The 15,270-nt window shown below is 44.7% G+C and overlaps 1 protein-coding gene across 4 annotated transcripts in view; it reads left to right on the plus strand.

Annotated features, from left to right (window-relative positions):
* Positions 1 to 3,643: 3,643 nt before the first annotated feature.
* Positions 3,644 to 15,270, plus strand: part of LOC121445188 (histone deacetylase 8-like) — a 222,410-nt gene continuing 210,783 nt past the window's right edge. The window contains exons 1-5 of one of the 4 annotated variants that reach the window (XM_041647196.1): positions 3,654 to 4,179; positions 4,704 to 4,756; positions 9,015 to 9,145; positions 10,942 to 11,083; positions 13,410 to 13,946. In XM_041647196.1, coding sequence (XP_041503130.1) covers positions 3,955 to 4,179; positions 4,704 to 4,756; positions 9,015 to 9,145; positions 10,942 to 11,083; positions 13,410 to 13,425 — 567 coding nt within the window. In that variant the 5' untranslated portion in view covers positions 3,654 to 3,954 and the 3' untranslated portion in view covers positions 13,426 to 13,946. Of the gene's footprint in view, positions 4,180 to 4,703; positions 4,757 to 9,014; positions 9,146 to 10,941; positions 11,084 to 13,409; positions 13,947 to 15,270 lie in introns of those variants that run through there. The other 3 variants (XM_041647195.1, XM_041647194.1, XM_041647193.1) reach the window with 3 other exon arrangements.

The raw sequence follows: 15,270 nt of genomic DNA on the forward strand, positions 1-15,270 counted from the left end.
GGGCCAAGCAGTGTTTAAAAGAATACAGTGTCCGTGTAATTATTTCGGGGTATAAGCTAGCCAGGCGGCCGGGGTGCTGGGGACACAGCCCCGCCGCGTGATACTTTTCCTGGGAAGACAACACACAGTCTACTCACCCCAGATAGGGAACCTACAGCAGACCAAAGTATGGATACCACCAAAGTCCAACTTTGGGAGCCATCGAGGTTTTTGAGGTTACTTACAGGAGTAGAAATGACTCAAAGAAAGCTGCATCATCAGCAAAGTCTACCCCATCATGGGTGACAGCTCACAAAAGCTGCTGAAAATCTGGAGCACACAAGTTGGAGAGTGTCCTACCAGGAGCATCAGCAGGCCCAAGCCTCTTCCAGGCTGCTCTACTGGTCTTTGATTCATCTAGGCAATTGGGCTGGTCTCTGCTACTTTCAAGAAACTTGGCTTGTCGGAGACTCAGCAGTGTTTACTCTTGGGGAGTGGGCAGGAAATTGATCTGGTCAGTTTCAGGGAGTACCTGAATCATTTTGAGTTGCTTGCTTTTTGTCTTAAGGAACTTCCCTGCAGGATAGAATGTTTCCATCTCAGAGGAAACTTTTACGCAACAACCTTGCACACACACACACACACACACACACACACACACACACACACACACGTAGAAGGAAAAAAATCAGATATATAGTTATGTAAGTTCAGACCAGAGGTAATGGTTGCCAGTCTGGGGTAGGAACTGTGGGAGAGGCAGGTGCCTTTAAGGTTGTCTTGGAGATGGAGCGGATTGAAATTGCTGATGGATTAGATCTGCAGCTGAAGGAATGGAAAGGCACAGAAATAGCTCTTAGGTTTCTGGCTTGTGCAATAGGGACAGGTGTAAAAATGGGGAAAGGGTGTAAAAAGGGAATAGAAGTTTAGTTTTGAAAACATTAAAGTTATATCCAGAAGTTATGTTATATCCAACTGTTTCATTCATATTACCCTGGCTACTTTAGCCACTCATAACTTCTTAATATTTTTTATTTTTTGACACAGGGTTTCTCTGTGTAACAGTCCTGGCTGTCCTGGAACTCACTCTCTAGACCAGACTGGGCTCGAACTCAGAGAGATCTGCCTGCTTCTACCTCCCAAGTGCTGAGATTAAAGGCATGCACCACCACCGCCTGGCTCATCTTTATTTTTTATATGGAAGTGTGTGTGTGTGTGTGTGTGTGTGTGTGTGTGTGTGTGTGTGGTGTCTGAGACAGGGTCTTGACACATAAACCAGTAGACCAGGCCAGCCTTGCCCTCACAGAGATCTGCCTGCTTCTGCCCCTGGTGCTGGGATTAAAGTCGTGTGCCACCACAGCCAGGTGACACATTGCTTTATGAGATTTAACACTTTTTAGCATTTCTTCCGTATACTCCAAAGTCCATCCTGCCCCACCTTTTCATTTCTTCTTCCTTATGGCCCTTTTTCTTTTTGGTGCTGCACAGATTAAGCACACACTCTTCCACGGAATGAAGGCCCTGATTTCTTCTCCCCAGATCTTCCACTTTTCCAGGTTTCATCCCCCTCCCTTTCCCCCATGATCCAAGTAGCCAGAAAGTCCTGTTGAGCTCCCTCCCTATGCACTGCAGCTCCCTTTCTCTTCCCACTGCTGCCTCCCTAGCTTAAATCGATGACTACTCCTTATCTGGACGTGCCAGTCTTTCAAATAAACAATTTTCATACACACTGCTGTTGTAGAATTTTTTCTGAAGATTCTAAGGACTCGGGGTCTAGCACACTTTCCTGGCAGACACAGAGCTCTTTCATCCTCAGCATTACAAAAATGCCCCCCACCTTTCCAAGAGAATGGAGTGTGTTTGTTACTCTAATACTTGAAGCCTTTTCTGATCTGGTCTGTTCTGCTAAAATAGAGTTCTGCTTTATCCACTGAATCATCTTGCCTGTCACACTTTATTTGTATTTTAAAAAAAATTTGTTTTATGTGCATTGGTGTTTTGCCTGCATGCATGTCTGTGTGAGGGTGTTGCATCTCCTGGAACTGAATGTACAGACAGCTGTGAACTGCTGGGAGGGTGGGTGCTGGGAATTGAACCAGGGTCCCCTGGAAAGGCAGCCAGCGCTCTTAACTGCTGAGACATCTCTCCAGCCCCAGTTCTTTGTATTTTTATGTAAGCTGTTCCTTCCAGTCAGCATGGCGTCCCATCCTCACCAAGCACAATATTGTACATTCACTGAGATTGTCTCAAATGCTACTAAGAACGCTGCTTAACCATTTATTGAATACTCATTATTTAAGTACTTAATGCTTTTTTTTTTTTATTTTTCGAGACATGGTTTCTCCGTAGCTTTTGGTTCCTGTCCTGGAACTAGCTCTTGTAGACCAGGCTGGCCTTGAACTCACAGAGATCCGCCTGCCTCTGCTGGGATTAAAGGCGTGTACCACCACCGCCCGGCTCTTAAGGCTTATTTTGTTAGGTAAATTAAGCACCTTACATTCATTATCTGGACCTGTATTGACATGGTTTCTTTTATAGTTCCCTTATTTTCTGTATAATGATGCCGATTCCTTGAGAGTACATTGCATCTTTGAGTTCACAGAGTTGATGAAATTACTTGAGTAGCTGAGTGATGACCGCACTTTGAACTAGTTCATATGGAAGAATACAAAGGAAGCATGACTGGATCCATTCTAACTGGAGAACACATGTATACGCCCCAAGATTGCAAGAATATTATGTATCAAGGAGATAATAAATGGACTATTGACCACATGTGTAGCACAAAGTCAACCTGGAAGAATCAAGTTCATGTAGTAAAAGGAGTATTTCGATTTTCATTGTCAGGTAGATCTGATTTTGGGTTGTTTTCCTACTTCAGTGTGTGGCTAAGAATGACGTTTTCTCTTCAGAATACGCTGTAAAGTAAGCATATTACAGCTTCCTTCACAGAACTGTTGAAAGGATTCACTAAGATAATAACCAAAGTGCCTATCACAAAATGAAGTTACACATGTGGGCTTGTTTCAGAGGCCTCAGTAGGTCAGTTCAGGATGGTGTGAGTGTTGGGGGTCTGGGAACTGACCAGCTAGGCTCAGATCATGGAGGCATCCAGAAACCCAAAACTACACTACCTGAAGGCACACTAACACCCTGCAAGCCAAACTGAAAACATTCACCCTAAGCACTGTTTAGCTGCAGAAGCGAATGAAAGGAAATGTGGGAGGGAGCTGCGTTTTCCAAATTTTGGGGCGACATCCCGCACTTTCCATCACGCGAAAGATCCAGGAAGATGCTGTTATTTTTCTTTGGTTAAATTCTACCTTACAATTTTCACAATCTCAGTCAGTTTCAGGAAGGGGATAGCTGATTTGTCAGAGTAGATTACTGGTGAAATTGTTAGCTCTTAACGGATCGTGAGGAAAAGTAGAAATAAAGTTGCAGCACGAAATTTGCTGTGTAAAATTTCCAAACCAGTCAGTGAGTTAATCCCACAGCCCCTCAAAGCCTGTTCTTAGTACAGTCGGCTGATGTAGCTGGATGGTGGTGGGTCTTATGTGGCTATTAAAAATGTATTTAAACCTCTAAACATTTAAATGGCTGTATTTACAGACTGAAAACTTAAAAGAGTTGAGGCTCCTTTTTAGCGCCAAAACTTGAAATCGCAGCTTTTAGTGTTCAGCTGTAACTCTTCCGTTATCTTACTCTCTTAAAACTACATCTCCCAGCATGCTCTGAAGCTAATCTGACCTCATTTCAAATGGCCCCGTAGGGCAACAAGGCTGGTTAGTTTTGACCCTGCTGCTTGTGCCTTGAAAAAAAATCGATGCCAATTGGCAGCCATTTGGGCTTTTATAAGCTCTTTTTTTGAACTGTAGTCATTAAATGAAGGGATTTGGTATGGGAGGGCCCATTCATTCCCTCAGCTGGGCGAGGGACCAGGCAAACTGTCTCCGGCAATCTAAATAAGAGGGAATGTTGAACAGGGAACACCGCTGGGGCCGAACAGAGGCGCAGGAACCGGAGCCCAGGCTGTGTCCGCAAACTGTCGGGTCCGGACTTTGGCTCAGGGACGGTCGGAAGTGGGAGATGGAGATGCCAGAGGAACCGGCCGATAGTGGGCATTCGCTGCCCCCGGTTTATATTTATAGTCCCGAGTATGTCAGCATTTGCGACTCTCTCGTCAAGATCCCCAAACGGGTAAGAGGTCTGGATGAAAGACCACCGTTTGGGGGGATGGGAGTGGGAGGGTGTAAAAGGGAGTATGTTAGGAAACCAGGAAAACTAGACTTGAGTGATACCTTAAACAAAAATTTAACTAGCCGTTTCAGGTACACCAAGCTGGGGCAGAAGGAAGTGGTTTGTTACCTTTGGGGAGCACGACGGGACGTCCGAGCCGAGGGTGAGGGCGGGAGATCTGAAGGCGGGGGAGAGAAAGAAACGGTGAAGTGGTGAGTGGAGGTTCTAATAGGCTGGGTTCATTGATGTCCTTGACCACAAGCTGTTGGAGGACAGTATGCCATCACTTGTGTTCAGTATACTGGGTAGCCTGGCGATTTTAATGCTTTGTATTGTTTTGTCTTAAGTTTTTCCCAACTGACAAAGTGACAAGAGAGAAGAGATAAAGTAGTTAGTTCTTCATGCAGGATGTTGTTAATGGGATTTCAGTAAATTGAGCCTTGAAGAGACTGTTTTGTCTTTCTTTTTTCATGCTGATATTTCAGGCCAGTATGGTCCACTCTCTGATCGAAGCATATGCCCTGCACAAACAAATGAGGTAAGTATGTTGACCTTTCTCAACATTGTCACCCATGAAGCCATAATAAATAAAGTGCTGCTGGATAAGCACTTGCCAGATGCTAAGATCTTTTTGATGCGGGTGGGGAGGGGTTAAGCAGGGAAGTGTTCAGTGTGTTTTATATTTGCTTTGGGTTTGGTTTTATTTGTTTTCTAAAGCTGGATTTGAGGATGTGGGCTCAACTTGAGACTTTTAGATATACTACTCCACTATCATCGCCAAACTTTACACCACCCAATCTGTTGAAAACAAGCCAGAACTTAAAAGCTAGCAACATGCATCTCAAAAACATACCAAAACCAACTTTCCATTGATTTCCTATTCTGTGTATAATATCATAAATGCAACTCTTACGGACGTGGCACATGCAAGTCAGGTTTTCTCATGACTGGGTGAGTGACTGTATCATCTAATGCTTCATTTCCCTCCCAGAAAGTAATGTAATATGTTTTTAGATTTTATCCTTAGTATTATTAGTCATTTTAATAATAATAATAAGCCGGGCGGTGGTGGCGCACGCCTTTAATCCCAGCACTCGGGAGGCAGAGGCAGGCGGATCTCTGTGAGTTTGAGACCAGCCTGGTCTACAAGAGCTAGTTCCAGGACAGGCTCCAAAGCCACAGAGAAACCCTGTCTCGAAAATCAAAAAAAAAAAATAATAATAATATGTACGTTCATTGTGTGGTTTTTCAAGACAGGGTTTCTCTATGTAACGGTCCTAGCTCTCCTGGAAGTCAATTTGTAGACCAGGCTGGCCTCGAACTCACAGAGATCCACCTGCCTCTCCCTCCCAAGGGCTGGAGCTAAAGGCACGCGCCACCACCTCCCGACAGTGTGTACATTCTTTAGGAATGTTTTGCTGTTGCTTTGAGACAAGGTCTCTGGTGTAGCTCTGTCTGGCTAGGGACTGTTACATTCACTAGGCTGGCCTTGAACTTATTAAGATCCACAGGCCTCCGTCAAAAGGTGTGTGTCACCACTTCTGGCTAGGAATGTTTTTCTACCATTGCTTAACTCCTGTGTTTGTCAAGATAATGATTTGCCTTTCCTTAAAGGATTTTAACACTTTTCTAAGCCAGGTGGTGCTGGAGGGGCGTCACAAATTCTAAGTCAGGCTTTGTGACTTAGCCAGAATCTGTCTCAAAAATTTTAAAGAGGTTTGGGATATTGTTCAGTGTATAGAACACTTGTCTAACATACCTGAGGCCTAGATTCCCCCCCCACACACACACACAATCAACACTTAAAAATATTCTATTGCAAATAAGATGTTAAAGCAAGACTCGTTAGCTTGCTGGTCAGGAGAGGCTGACAGTATTCTTTAGTTTTAGGATTCAGGGAAATAAGTAATAAATGTAAGAGAAAACATTTGGAGAAGCTGGGAAACATAATCCAATATGATTGTGATTGTGAAAAAAATTGAAACTGGCCCTCTTACATATTCTGTCCCGAAACTAGCTCTGTTTGAACTCCCAGAGATCTGCCTGTCTCTGCTTCCTGAGTGCTAGGATTAAAGGCATGTGCCATTACACCAGGCTTCTTGATATTTTTATTTTAAACATTTTTATTAACATTGCATTTATTTATTTTGATGGGGTGTTGAGTGTGTGAGGGAGTGGTCAGCCAAGTGCATATGCAGAGGTCAGAAAACAACTTGGCGGGAGTTGATTCTCTCTTCCACCATGTGGGTCCAGGGATTGAACTCAGGTCATCAGACTTGGTAGCAAGTTCTTGTACCTGCTGAGCCATCTTGCTGGCCCTAAGATTTTTATTTTAATGGACAACTTTTTCGCCTCTCATGGTATAGATGAGTACTTGAAGAAAAATCAAGAATCCTTGATTTTGACTCTAACTTTTAAAGTTGAACGACAGGATTTCAAACACCTTGGTTATACTAGTTACCTAAATATCCTACCTGTATTAGTTCACGATAACCTCATGGCTCTACTCTCATTTGAAGAATATACACGGCTAGAGTGGTGCTCCTTCAATTTAAATGGGCAATCATCATGTTAAGATTGATATGAAGCCAGAAGTAGTGGTGCACACCTTTAATCCTAACACTCTGTGAGTTCGAGGCCAGCCTGGTCTACAGAAGGAGTTCCAGGACAGCTTACACAGAGAAACCCGGTCTTGATAAACCTGTGTGTGTGTTCTTGTTAGAATACAAATTGTGGTTCATTGGGCCTAGATTCAGACTTGAGCTTTGCTTTTCTAAGAAAGAAACTCCATGCTGCTAGTGTGTTCACTACCTACCCATTCATTGGCAAGGGTTAGAGAACTTACTTAACTGCAGCAGAATCCAGAAGTGAAGATGGAGACTCAGCAGGTTCGAGGCCAAAATCCCCATGTAACTTGCTTCCTTTATTCTCTCCTTTCTTCCTTTTCTTGCTCACTGTGGGGAGCAGGGTGAGAGATTCTAGCCGTTTGCTCCTTCTGTCCTTCCTTGGGAGACAGAGAGAAGAGAACAAGTAATAGAAACTTTATGTTTGAGGACACTGGAAGGATGAAGCAGAAAGTAAGAGCACTTGCTATGCAAACACTAGGACCCAAGTTCAAGTCCTCAGAATCTAGAGGAAAAGCTGGATTGTGTCACACATCCATGTAGCCCCGGTGTCTTGGCAGGGATAAACAAGAGTCAGAAAAATTGCTGGGGCTTGCTGATCACCAGTCTAACTCCAAGTTCAGATTCAGTGAGAGAGCCTGTCTCAAGGGAATAGGGTGGGAGTTACAGAGCAGGATTGTGGCCTCCTTTGCTGGCCTCTGTGCATGCACGGGCTTGCAAAAACCCCTGCATTTGTGCCCATACAGCCCCCCATAAATAAACACTTTTTACATTTGACTTCTCATTTTTTTTGAGACACTCTTATAGAGCCCAGTCTGGTGTAGAACTTGTTGTGTAGCCTAGGCTAGCCTCACACTCATGATTCTCCTGCCTCTCAAGTGCTATGATTACAGACATTTGCCACCATATCTAACATATTACCTTTTTCTGCAGCGTTTGGCACCAACCGTAGGGCCTTGCCCATGACAGGCAGATGTTGTATAACTGCTCTGCATCCCCCGTCCAGTTTCCCACCTTTTTACTCTAATATTAATGCTAGTTGTCCATGAAGTTTTGTATATGTTATTTCATCTCCACATAAGTCCACTAAACTGACCCATTTTACAGATGAGAAAGCTGAGGTATAGAACAGTCAACTCACCTGAAGTTAACAGAACTAGTAAGTACGGAGTTAGGAAAGGAATTCAGTTCTCTGGCTTCAAATTCTGCTTGATAACCCAGCTGCCTATTCAAATAGTCACAGAGGGATGCGGGGTGGGGGAGAGGGGACAAGGCTCAGCACCAAAACTAAAGCAAGAGACTACACTGAAAGAATTGCCTGGTCCAAGCAGAAACTGATTCAAACGTGACTAGCTTTCCTGCTTTCTCATGAGATGTAACTTACGGAGTAAAGCTTATATTTCAGCCTTCTAGACATATAGTTTTATGATTACTTATTTTATGTGTATGAGTGCTTGGCGTGTGTGTGTGTGTGTGTGTGTGTGTGTGTGTGTGTGTGTGTGCGCGCGCGCCTGGTACCTATGGAGGTCAGATCTCGAACTGGAGTTCCACGTGGTTGTAAGTCACCATGTGGGAGATGGAAACTGAACCCCAGTCCTCTGCAAAAGCAACAAATTCTTTTAACCCCTGAGCCATCTCTCCAGCTCCAGAGCTCTTTTAATTTTTTTAAAAATGATACGTATTTCTTTAGGGGGATGTGTGTACCAGAGAGCACACATGGAGGTCAGAGGGCAACTTGCCAGGGCAGTTGGTTCTCTCCTCCACAATGTGGGTCCCAGGGATTAAACTCAGGTTGGCAGGCTTAATGGCAGATGCCTTTACCCCCTGAGCCATCCTTCTGGCCCCGGGTTAATGCGTTCTATGTGGCTAAACCAGGGACCTTGACCCAAGATTATCTGTTTGAGTTAAATATGGTTTTTCAGTTATCGTCTCCTACCTAAAAACCCAAAAGAAAAAAATCTGTCTTCTTGTCTCTTATTAGTGGGGTCAGTATCATAGATGGAGGAAGTGAAGGCTGGGCAGTGCAGCAGAGCGACAGTGTGTTTATGACTTCGGCTCACTGGAACCAGAAGCTGGGAGTTGTCTTTTCTGTTCAGATATTGACTGCTATTTCCAGCTCTTTGCATACTCTGAGTCTCATGTACTTCTGTATGTCCACGCTGTTATTATTAGGATAGTGAAGCCCAAAGTGGCCTCCATGGAGGATATGGCCACCTTCCACACTGATGCCTATCTGCAACATCTCCAAAAGGTCAGCCAAGAAGGTGATGAGGACCATCCGGACTCTATAGAATACGGACTAGGTAAGAGTCCCTCGGGCAACAGTGGGACCCCAGCTTGTAGATTATGGTACTTAATTTGTCTCTCTGTGTTTATGTAGAAGGATGTGTGTATGTGCAGTAGTGTGCTTGTGTCTGCTGGTACACACGTGGAACCAAAAGTCAGCACTGGGTGTCTTTTGTTTTGTTTCGTTTGAGACAAGGCTTCTCTGTGTAGCCCTGACTGTCCTGGACCTCCCTCTGTAGACTAGGCTGGGCTTGAACTCACAGAGATCCACCTGCCTCTGCCCCTGAGTGCTGGGATTAAAGGCATGTGCCACCACCACCTGGCTCTGGGTGTCTTCTTTAATCACTCACCACCTTACATTTTGAGGCTCTCACTGAACTTGAACTTCACCATTTTGACCAGGTTGGACGGCCAGTGGTCTCCAAGCATCTACTTGTCTCCACCCCTCCAGTGCTGGGGTTACACATTCATGCCTCGTGTGCCGGCTTTTACATGGATGCCAGGAATCTGAACTCAGGCCCTCATCCTTGTGTGCCAGGCATCTTACTGACTGAGCTACTTCCCTAACCCTTAATACTTGTTTCTTTTCTTTTTTATCTTTAAGTTTTATGTGTACGCCTGTGTGCCTGAGTGTATGTGTGTACCACGTGCATGCAGTGCCAGTGGAGGTCAGAAGAGGCCGTAGAGCCCTTGGACCTGAAGTTAGAGATGTTTGGAAACTGCCATGTGGATTCTGAGAATTGAACCCAGGTCCCCTGGAAGAGTAAAAAAATGCTCTTAACTGCTAGCCACCTCTGTGGCCCGATACTTTTAAATTAAGAAATAATATAACTGATGCATGTGTGCACATGTGTCTGTATGTGTGTGTGTCTGTCTGTCTGTCTGTGCCTGTGTGTGTTATTGAGGGTGGAACCCAGGTCCTGGGATATGCTAATGAGGCACTCTGCCTTAGCTACATCTCAAGCCCCAACTGTTCATTTTAATCCCTCAGTCTGGTCATATTGTGAACACTCTATGAGTCGAACACAAGAGAACCATGAGACTGATGGAGAAGAATCGCTCAGTGCTAAGATTCTAAGGGCAGCACTTGGGGCTGCACTAGCTGTAGTGATCATATATTTTAAGTATTGACTTATTTGGTTTGAGGTTTTTTTTTTTAATTTTTCCAAGACAGGGTCTCACTGTAAAGCCCAGGCTGGCATGGAACTCACCTGCCTCTGCCTTCCAAGTGCTGGGATTAAAGGTATGCGTCACCATGCATGGCATTAGGTAAATGTTTAAATTCTGGCTAATTTTCCTACCTTATCCTTCATCAACAGATGCCTTAAAAAAATCACAGTGAATTGTCAACAGCATGGTCTAGTGCAGGTGTGTCCAGCTTGCAGCTCGTGGGCCACATGCCTCCCACGATAGCTATGAATAGGGCCCAACACATTTGTAGGCGACAGCAGCATACTGCGATGTCAAAGGCACCACTCTTCTAGAGAAACTGTGTGGCTTAAAGAAAGATACTAGGTGGGGCTATCAAAAGACCCGGTCCCAGGCCTGGCTCTGTGTGACCACTGGCAAAATACATCACCTCTCGGGCCTTGATGGACTGCTGGTGGGATATGAGAAGTTCATCTTGAAGGTTTTACCCTTTCTATTTCTAACCTTTGAAAGCCTTCCCTGTCTAACATTGGAGATGCTTATCTGTCCCCAGTGGAGCTGGTTTTAGCCCAGAACCTTCTTTAGGCTGTGCTGTTGACACAGCTTAACCTATTCTTCCTTCCCCAGATCTTCTTTAACAGATTTTTCTGGGTTCTGCCCCCAGGTTATGACTGCCCAGCCACAGAAGGAATATTTGACTATGCGGCTGCTGTGGGAGGAGCTACAATCACTGCTGCCCAGTGCCTGATTGACGGGAAGTGTAAAATAGCGATTAACTGGTCTGGAGGGTGGCATCACGCAAAGAAGTAAGGAAATGCCTTTCTGCCTTCTTACTCTTTCCCTGGTCAATCTCTCAGTTAGATAAACCTGTACACTTGTTATACTGATACTCAAGGGAACCACGAATATGTCTAGCGTTTTATAAGGAGTTCTGAAAAGATGCAAGTAAGATAAATGACCTAATGCAGTGGAAAACACTGAACTGAAAGTCAAGGCATCTGCGCGGTATGCCTAGTTTTCCTGCAAACTTGTCCAGACCTCCCTAGACCCCAGGTTCTTCATCAGGGACAGGGAAAAGGAAGTAGCTAGACAACCTACGCATTCCTTGGAAATTCCCTGTCTCAGGGACCTGGCTCTAGGAACAGGAACAGAATTCGAATAGTTAGAAGATAATATAAATTATGGTACTAAGGGAATATGTGTAGTATATAAGATAGATTGGCAGTCGGGAGAAGTTGATCATGGAGGTGTTGGGAGAGGAGCATGTCAGAGCCATTACTTGACAGAAGTAAGAAATGGGTGTTTGAATAAGTAGCTAATTGATGAGACTAGACATAGAACAAAAGGCTTCAAAAGAATCGAGGAAAGTGACAAGAACGACAAGGTCTTCTTCCGCATCTGCCATCTCATTTGCTCTGTTACTTAATACTTGCGAGGGAAGGGGGATTTTGAACTTATCAGTGTGCCTGCCGTCTGAGTGAAAGAAAGCGGCTGTCTTTCACAAATGGGGTGCAGCCAACCAAGACCTTGGTCTTCAGTAAAAAGGACCCAGCATTTGATTCCTTCAGACTGAAAGGCACTACAATTGTAGCGTGTGCAAATCTGCATAGTAGTATGCAATACTATTCTTTTCCAAATGGACAGATTTCTTGGCCAAAGAAGTCCTTGTAAAACTAAATAACTACAGTCTACTACCTAGACAATAGAAAACTGACGTCTTAGTAATGATTCCACATGGTCTTAAACAAAGAGAATAGCCCGCTTTTGTTAGCTTTTTTTTTTTTTAAGTTCAAAATTAAAACAGGATCTTTTCTTATTAAAGCCAAAGAATAAAAAAGAAGAACAAGATTTTCTACATCCAGGACTTCTCTGTCCTTTGGGCACAGGGAGTAAGGGAGCCCTGTGGCTTCACGAGCGTGCTTGCTCTGGCAAGTGCGCTGTCATTTCCCGTTTCCCTTTGCTGCAGAAGACCTGCTAGGAGTTGGGGCACTTTCATACCTTGCCACTTCTTACCGCTGTGTTTCTGCCAGAGGCTGTACTTGGAGTGGAGTCAGTCTGGCTGCAGGTGTGAAGGTGCTCGCTTCATTAAGTGCTGAAGACAGCTTTCTGCTGATCCTGTCTGGAAACAGACAGACTGTAGTGATCGTAAATTAGTTTCTGGGCATTGACTTAAGTCAAGTCCGAATTCCAAGGTGTTCTTGACACCCCTAGAACAGGCTTATTAGTTTAGAAGCTAGGCGCTACCTATTATTGTTACTAGGAAATTTTGGGGAGCCCAACCTGGAGTGTCACATGTTACTGGGCAAATTGGGGTTTCCTCTTGAGTTTTAGTCCCACTAATTAAAGAATTTAAGAAGAGACTCAGGCCCCTGTGCTCAGGAGACAAAACAGGCAGACCTCTTAGTTCTGGTCTTGCTAGAGTTGCTTAGTGAGACTCTGTCTTTAAAAAAAGACTCAGTAGGAAGCCCGAGGACAATGACAATTTAATTAGTCTTTAAAAGAAAACCCTTAGGGCTGGAAAGCTGTAAATCTTGGTAGCTGCTAGGTAGCAGGAAAAAAAAAAGAAGAGAGAAAAATCATGCCTTTTGTAAACCACCACATGGAAGAAATCAGTGCTTAGGAGTCAGGGGTAGTAATAACTTCAGAGAAAAAGAGTGAGAAAGCCCAGAGTATCAGGAGAAGCATGTCTAGATTATGGCCAGCATCTGGGTGTATATGTGTATGTGTGTATACATATTCTCTCTCTCTTCTCTTCTCTTCTCTTCTCTTCTCTTCTCTTCTCTTCTCTTCTCTTCTCTCTCTCTCTCTCTCTCTCTCTCTCTCTCTCTCTGTGTGTGTGTGTGTGTGTGTGTGTGTGTGTGTGTGTGTGTGTGTGTATGTGTGTGTGTGTAGGGGGAGGGGAGGGGAGAAAAAGGAACAGTTATACTTATCTAAGTAATTCAGAAAAGCAAGCAGGCTTAACCCAGGGAAGGCTCCAGGAGCAACCATACCCAAGTGAGGTGGGAGGGTGGGATTTCTGGGATGGAAAGGAAAAGTACATCTTCTCATTGAGGGTGTGAATTGTTCCTCCCATTTGTTCAGCATGCCTAAGGTGGGCTCTAGGCCTTACTTTAATTACCTCTTTCATTTTAGTAGCTTGGACTGTTAAGTCTCCTGCCAGAGCCAGAACTTCTGGTTTCTTATCTCCACCAGATATCCCAACAGTCTCTGCTCTGAAGATGAAACCCTGACGTCATTTAGGAGATAGGCTGAAATTAAGGACTGGGTAGATCCAATATTTCCATCCTGAAAATCCAGAGCTCCAGTTCCAGAGCTGTCTGCCAGAAGCCCTTTAGAGTTGCGGAGTTCTGCTCACACCCACAGGGAAGCAAGGACACTCACTAAGAGGAGATAAGAAAGCAGAGCTCCCTGCCAGCATCTGGGCATTCCTGGAACTGCTGCTCGAGGGTCCCTGCCCTAAGCTGCCCGTCAGGTTTCCACGTGCTCTTCTCTCCATTGCAGTCACATTGTTTAAACGTCCCAGATACACGCAGCACAGATTCCTAGATCCCATTCCTTAAACCAGCATTGACTAAACTGTATGTGGCAAGCACATGGTTTTTCTCTTTAGTAATGGGAGGTAGGGAAATTGAAGCAAAGTCTACGCCCCCCCCCCCCCCCCCCCGCACCCAACTGAAAAAACAATCTTTGATTTGAAACTGTTCAGGTGCTGACAGGGTTCTTTTGTAACTGGCTTCGTGAAAACTTTACTAGTGTTGAGAGTGGGAAATATGTTCATACAAAATTCTTAGAAGTCTATTCTAAGGAAATAACCCAATCCTGCCATCAAAAAATTGATATCTTGGGGATGATATAAGAAATCACTGCATTTGAAATTTATATAAGGGTTCTTTTAGAAAATCCTGCAAAAAGACTAGTGCTACCGAATATTCAGTGTACAAAGCCAGAATAATGGAAACACTGGCATAAGATAGTGTGCTCCTCGGAGAGACCAAGTCTGACTAAGTTTAATGGGTCGTAAGAGATGCCTTGGGAAAGTCCAGGTTAGCTGCCTGGTTAGGCTGAGCTGCTGCTAAACTCCTCTTTCCTGTTTCTCATTTTCTCTCATTGTCGACCTAGGGCAGCTGACCAAGTCCAGTGAGTCAGTTGGTACACAAATCCAGGCCCTTCGGCCACAGGGTAGAGCACACAGCAACAGTATCTAGGAGGAAGAGAGGGGTTCGAGGCATTTTCGCTATTTGCCATGTGTTTTCTCCCCTCAGTCCCCGTCACATGTCTCCGCCATTTCCCCAGAAACTCCTTATTCAGTAGCTCTGGATGCTATGTCATCGTCCGTCATCTGGGCTTCTCAGTCTCGTTAATAATAAGGCTCCAATGTATATATGAAAATGAATAAAATGATTTTTCTCTGGTTAATTAATTATTATGCTAACTCGTAGCCCGACCACAACACTAGAAGGGATGGGAGAAGGGGCCTTATTCCTTGCCCAACACAGACAGCTGAACAGACTGTCGCTGTTACAGACTACTGCCCTCTTCCTTAAATATCTGCAGTCCCAGCTTTCTGTGTGAAAGACTCATCTACCGACGGTGTCCTGGGAACTTGGTAGCATTCTTTGATTTCAGAACTTGTTTTTCCTCCATACTTTGCTGTGGGTCAAGTGCCACCTGCTGGCAGTCAACTGTTATGGCACTTCCCCCCCCCCCCCCCCTTTTTCTGAGTAGCCCTGGCTGTCCTGGAACTCATTCTGTAGACCAGGCAGACCTCGAAGTTGGAGATCCACCTGCCTCAACACCTCCCAAGTGCTGGGCTTAAAGGCACGCGCCGCCACTGCCCAGCTGCATATATTTTTGATTGATTGATTGATTGATTGATTGATTGCCTCAAGCTCTCTTTGTAGGCAAGAATGACCTTGAACTACTGATCCTCAGGCCTCTACCTCAAGTGCTGGTGTTACAGCAGGTCTGGTTTGTGCAGTACGGAGGGTTGAAC

Source organism: Microtus oregoni, unplaced genomic scaffold (genome assembly GCF_018167655.1).
Source record: "Microtus oregoni isolate MIOR12 unplaced genomic scaffold, Mior012 000163F_ref0000286, whole genome shotgun sequence".
Taxonomy (NCBI): Eukaryota; Metazoa; Chordata; class Mammalia; order Rodentia; family Cricetidae; genus Microtus; species Microtus oregoni.